The sequence below is a fragment of the Lepidochelys olivacea genome (genome assembly GCF_965140295.1).
Source record: "Lepidochelys olivacea isolate rLepOli2 genome assembly, chromosome: 1".
In the NCBI taxonomy this organism is placed as follows: Eukaryota; Metazoa; Chordata; order Testudines; family Cheloniidae; genus Lepidochelys; species Lepidochelys olivacea.
Window position 1 is genome coordinate 5,381,278 of NC_140411.1, and position 5,500 is coordinate 5,386,777.

The following is a 5,500-nucleotide window of genomic DNA, read 5'->3' on the forward strand; positions in this document are numbered from 1 at the left end:
GAATATTTTGGGGAAACAAGGGCTCAAAGTGGCCCTTTTTTCCTGGATTTTTGTCTAAATCACTTGGTGGTGGTAGCAATACCATCCAAGGACAAGGAAATGATTTGTGCCTTTGGGAAATTTTTCACCTATGCTGGTAGAAATACGCTTAGGGGGTGTTTCATGCGGGACCCCACATCTGTACCCCAGAGCTCAGGGTGGGGAGGGAACCCTGACAGCCGGTGACCCAGGTTTTGAGAGGGAACTGTGTAACTGGCTTCCTGGAGGGGAGCAGTCCCACAGCTTACTTCTCAGCGACAGAGGAAGGGGTGACGGAGGGTACCCCAATCCAGGTCCCAGTTTTTCAGGACGCTATTTCTGATACTTTTTTTGGAAAATATCTGTGTCTCTTTACATCTAGTTGCAGCTCCAATGCCTGTGATAACGGAAGAATTGAGACCAGGAAGTTGCCAGGTGGTAGTCTGTGAGAATACAAATGCCCCAACTGACAGAGAAGGGGGTGTCTTCCCCCATGCTAGTGAGTCGTGGGAAAGCTGCTGGGAAAAAGTTGTGTCTGATCAAAGGGTAAACACAGCCAGCCCAGGGAGCTCAGATCACCATCCTCTAGGGAAAGGTGGCAAAGAGCCAGCCAATGTGCAGGATCCCCCTGAAAAACTATCTTCCCAGACCCTGAGGCACCAAAATTCCAGAGACACAAATCAATTAATTAAATTACCTTATGGTAAGTCTAGTTCATAGTTAATAGCTGCAAACAGATTTAAATCTGATCATAGCATAGAAACCTGGTTTGCAGTGTCTGAATGGGGAAACTGAGGCACAAAAACTCTCAAGGTTCCTTCCCCACTCTGAACGCTAGGGTACAGATGTGGGGACCTGCATGAAAAACCTCCTAAGCTTATCTTTACCAGCTTAGGTCAAAACTTCCCCAAGGTACAAAATATTCCACCCTTTGTCCTTGGATTGGCTGCTACCACAACCAAACAAATACTGGTTACTGGAGAAGAGCTGTTTGGAAATGTCTTTCCCCCCAAAATACTTCCCAAAACCTTGCACCCCACTTCCTGGACAAGGTTTGGTAAAAAGCCTCACCAATTTGCCTAGGTGACTACAGACGCAGACCCTTGGATCTTAAGAACAATGAGCAATCCTCCCAACACTTGCACCCCCCCTTTCCTGGGAAATGTTGGTTAAAAAGCCTCACCAAGTTGTATAGGTGACCAGAGACCCAAACCCTTGGATCTGAGAACAATGGAAAAATATTCAGTTTTCTTACAAGGAGACTTTTAATAAAAATAGAAGTAAATAGAAGTAAAGAAATCACCTCTGTAAAATCAGGATGGTAGATACCTTACAGGGTAATTAGATTCAAAACATAGGGAACCCCTCTAGGCAAAACCTTAAGTTACAAAAAAGATACACAGACAGGAATAGTTATTCTATTCAGCACAATTCTTTTCTCAGCCATTTAAAGAAATCATAATCTAATACGTACCTAGCTAGATTACTTACTAAAAGTTCTAAGACTCCATTCCTGGTCTATCCCTGGCAAAGACCCAGCATATACACAGACTGAGACCCTTTGTTCCTCTCCCTCCTCCCAGCTTTTGAAAGTATCTTGTCTCCTCATTGGTCATTTTGGTCAGGTGCCAGCGAGGTTACCTTTAGCTTCTTAACCCTTTACAGGTGAGAGGAGTTTTCCCCTTCACTTTATATTTATGACACCGCCTCATGGCCTTGAAGGCTGGGTGCCAAGAGAGCGATAACACACCCTGCCTTTGAGCTAGTCGGTGGCTAACCCTCTTGTAGCAAACTAAGGGGGGAGGTGAGACATTCTCTATCACCAGGGAGCATCCTGTAACCGCCATAGTCCTCATTTTCATATAAACATGATTTTACATAGAAAACATGCCTTGTAAGGTATCAGGGAAAGGTTATGATCTGTTGAAATCATGCCTCTATCCATACATGTGTATCATTAATGAATATGGAGTTATGATTATGGTGTTGTATGGTGGTCACTAAAACATGCTGTAAATTGGGGAATAAGTCAGATATTAGCTCTCCAGAGGCAACAGCAAGGAAATTGACCAATCCCCAGGCAGGGTGTCAAACAACCCATCAAGAGCCCTTGTCCAGCAAGGGAGCTCCAATGCAATGACTCACGTGCACGAAGCTCCACAGAGGGAATTGCTCAACCTTGCTTGGAGAGACTCAGCAATGCCCCCCAGACATGGCTGGACTTGTGCCCCCCAAGCACATGGATTGAGGCTGTAAAACAGACAGAGCGGACACATACTGGGCCCTTCTCCTGCCCCCACTGAGAAGAAGACAAGACTCCAACAGGGGAGATTGGCCCAGGTTTACACAGGAAACTTGTATATTAAGGACTGCAATATTCAGTGGGGTGAGAAAAATCCTTAATCTAGATGTTGCCCAGTCTAATAGGATTGAGAGTTTAGACAGTGTGCTTACATTTCCTTTTCTTTTGGTAACCACTCTGACTTTTTGCCTATCACTGAATATCACTTAAATTCTATCTTTGTACTTAATACATTTGTTGTTTATTCTACCTGAAGCAGTGTGTTTGGTTTGAAGCGTGTAAGAGACTCCCCTTGGGATAACAAGCCTGGGGCATTTCCATTTCTTTCTTAAACTGACAAACTCACATAAGCTTGGAGTGCCCTGCGGGCACACCTGCACACTGCAAGAGTAAGGTTGTGTCTGGGAAAGGAGATATTGGCTAGTGTCATTCGGTTGCATAATCCAAAGAGCAGTTTACATGTCAAAGACTGAGCGTGAACAGCCCAGGAGTGGGGTTCTCACAGCTGAGCAGGGTAAGGCTGGCTACCAAAGCTAAGGACTGGGGTGACCAACCAGATCACCAGTCCAGATAACACCAGAGGGGAACATCACAGGGTTGCAAAGCAGCATGTAGGTGGACAGGTGGGCAGTGCTGTTGAAATTATTTTTTTCTTTGTGTTTGTTGGTCCAAGGCCAACTTTGGGACCTTTCATGGTACAGAGTGTGTTTGGGGAGTTTCAGGGTCTCTTTCCCATGGCAAGCCACAGAACTACAATCTGGGTGTCACAAGTTTTACTCAGTTTTGTTTCCATTTGTTGTTGTTCTGTAACTTCAGGCATTTCACTGGTAGAAATAACATTTGATATTTTTGTAACAATGTACCCCATATTGTTCATTGTGATATGATGATATGATTATAGCATAATTATGATACAGTTTATGCAAGATGGGTCATGTAAGATGTTATTGGAAAAGTTATGACTTTCTGAATATGGTTATGGTTGTATGTATTGATGATTTTGGTCAAAAGTTCTGAATTTTGATGACTTCCCTGTATTTCAAATGTAGTTACAAGTGAGTAACGCCCACTAGGGAACTTGATGTCAGTCTAGATAGATGGTTGGGAAGGGCCTATTCAGGGCAATGAGACTTTTGGGGAAATAATAGGCCTTTAGAGAAACTTATCTCCCACCTGGTGAGCCTCCCTGAGAATGCTTCAGACAGACTATACGTAGTGGATGCTATGACTCTAAAAGGCCATGTGACCAGGCCACATAACTCTGGACTCCATTTTGGGGAGTCTGTAATCTTCCCACAAACGAGTCTGGAAACCAAGTTTTGAAACAAACGGTTCCCTCCGTATTCTAGATCTATGGAAAGTAGGGAGTGACATCGTCGGTAGTTCTTCACTCCTCACTCAAGAAGACTCCGAGAATGTTCATAACTATAACATATTTACCATATTATTTTTTACAAATAAGAACCCCCTTGCTGTGCTTTTCTCCCTTTACAGGCACCTTGAGCATTTCTGAGTCATATCGATGCATCAACTGCTTCATGGCACCTTTCAACTTCACCCACTCTGACACTTCAACTTTCATCCTAATGGGCATCCCTGGCCTGGAGGCTGCCCACATCTGGATTTCCATCCCTTTCTTTACATTCTACATTATCAGCCTGTTGGGAAATGTCACGCTTCTGTCTGTTGTAGGTAAGGAACAGACTCTGCAGAAGCCGTTGTACCTCCTGCTCTGCATGCTGGCACTTACAGACATTGCCACACCTACCTTTGTTGTGCCAAAGGCACTGGGCATATTTTGGTTCAATTTGAAAGGCATTACTGTGGCTGGCTGCCTCACCCAGATGTTCTTCCTCCACACGATTTCTGTGATGCACTCATCCACCCTCGTGACAATGGCCTTCGATCGCTACGTTGCCATATGTAACCCTCTGAGATATGCCACCATCCTCACCAATGCACAAATAGCTAAGCTAGGGCTTGTAGGTTTCATAAGAGCTGTTCTCTTCATTCTGCCCCTGCCCCTGCTCCTGAGTCAGCAGACATTCTGTGCCAACCGCATTATCCCCCACACGCAATGTGAGCACATAGCTCTGGAGAAGATGGTGTGTGGGGACATCAGAGTCAACAGGATATATGGTTATGTGCTAATGTTTGTAATCAATGGGTTTGACCTGACGTTCATTGCCCTGTCGTATGGTCTGATCATCAGGGCCGTCCTCAGAATCTCCTCTCATAAAGCCCACCAGAAAGCCCTTAACACTTGCACAGCCCACATCTGTGTGATGCTGACATATTATACCCCTACCTTCTTCTCCATTCTTACACACTACTTTGGTCAAGGCATCGCACCCTATGTTCATATCATCTTAGCTGACCTCTATCTCCTCATCCCTCCCATGCTCAACCCTATCATTTATGGGGTCAAAACGAAAGAGCTTCGTGACAAAGTAGTCAAATACACCTGCAGAAGTTCTGCAGACACAAAGTTCACGCAAAGTTCTGCAGACACAAGAGACGATATCTCCTCAGGCCTGCAGTGTCCATCAGGGAACTGTCAAATTGTCAGAGAGTATGTGAACCAGCACTAAGTGGGATGCAGTTTGGGAGGAAGACCAGAAGTTCTGTGAGCGCCATGGTTCCCCAGTTACCCCTGGCATGGAGGAAGAGTATGCTCACAAACAATCTGTAAAAAAAGTCAGCCTTCCTTGACTGTGCAGTTCTTACGAGTTGTACTCCTAGCAGAAGGAAAATCCTTTCACCAGAAAAGGGTTAAGAAGCTAAGGTAACCTCGCTGGCACCTGACCCAAAATGACCAATGAGGGACAAGGTACTTTCAAATCTGGAGGGGGGGAAAGCCTTTGTCTGTCTGTGTAATACCGTTGCTGGGAACAGATCAAGGATGCAAGCCCTTCAACTCCTGTACAGTTAGTAAGAAATCTAGCTAGAAAATGCTTTAGGTTTTCTTTGTTTTGGCTTGGAAATTCACTGTCCTGGAGGACATGTGTATTCCTGTTTTTTGTATCTTTTTGTAACTTAAGGTTTTGCCTAGAGGGATTCTCTATGTTTTGAATCGGACTGCCTGAATCGGTCCATGGGCCTGCATTCACCACAACCCTCCACAGCATCCAGAATGCGTTCACCCGGGGAGGGATATCCTGGCCCACAACACAATTTTTT

General features: G+C 44.9%; 1 protein-coding gene across 1 annotated transcript; it reads left to right on the forward strand.

Annotated features, from left to right (window-relative positions):
• Positions 1–432: 432 nt before the first annotated feature.
• Positions 433–4,911, forward strand: LOC311519518 (olfactory receptor 52P1-like; the record flags this gene model as incomplete). The annotated part of the gene is made up of 2 exons (XM_084626099.1): positions 433–549; positions 3,815–4,911. The coding sequence occupies exon 2, from the start codon at positions 3,859–3,861 to the stop codon at positions 4,909–4,911; it is 1,053 nt and encodes a 350-aa protein (XP_084482225.1). The 5' UTR covers positions 433–549; positions 3,815–3,858.
• Positions 4,912–5,500: the final 589 nt, after the last annotated feature.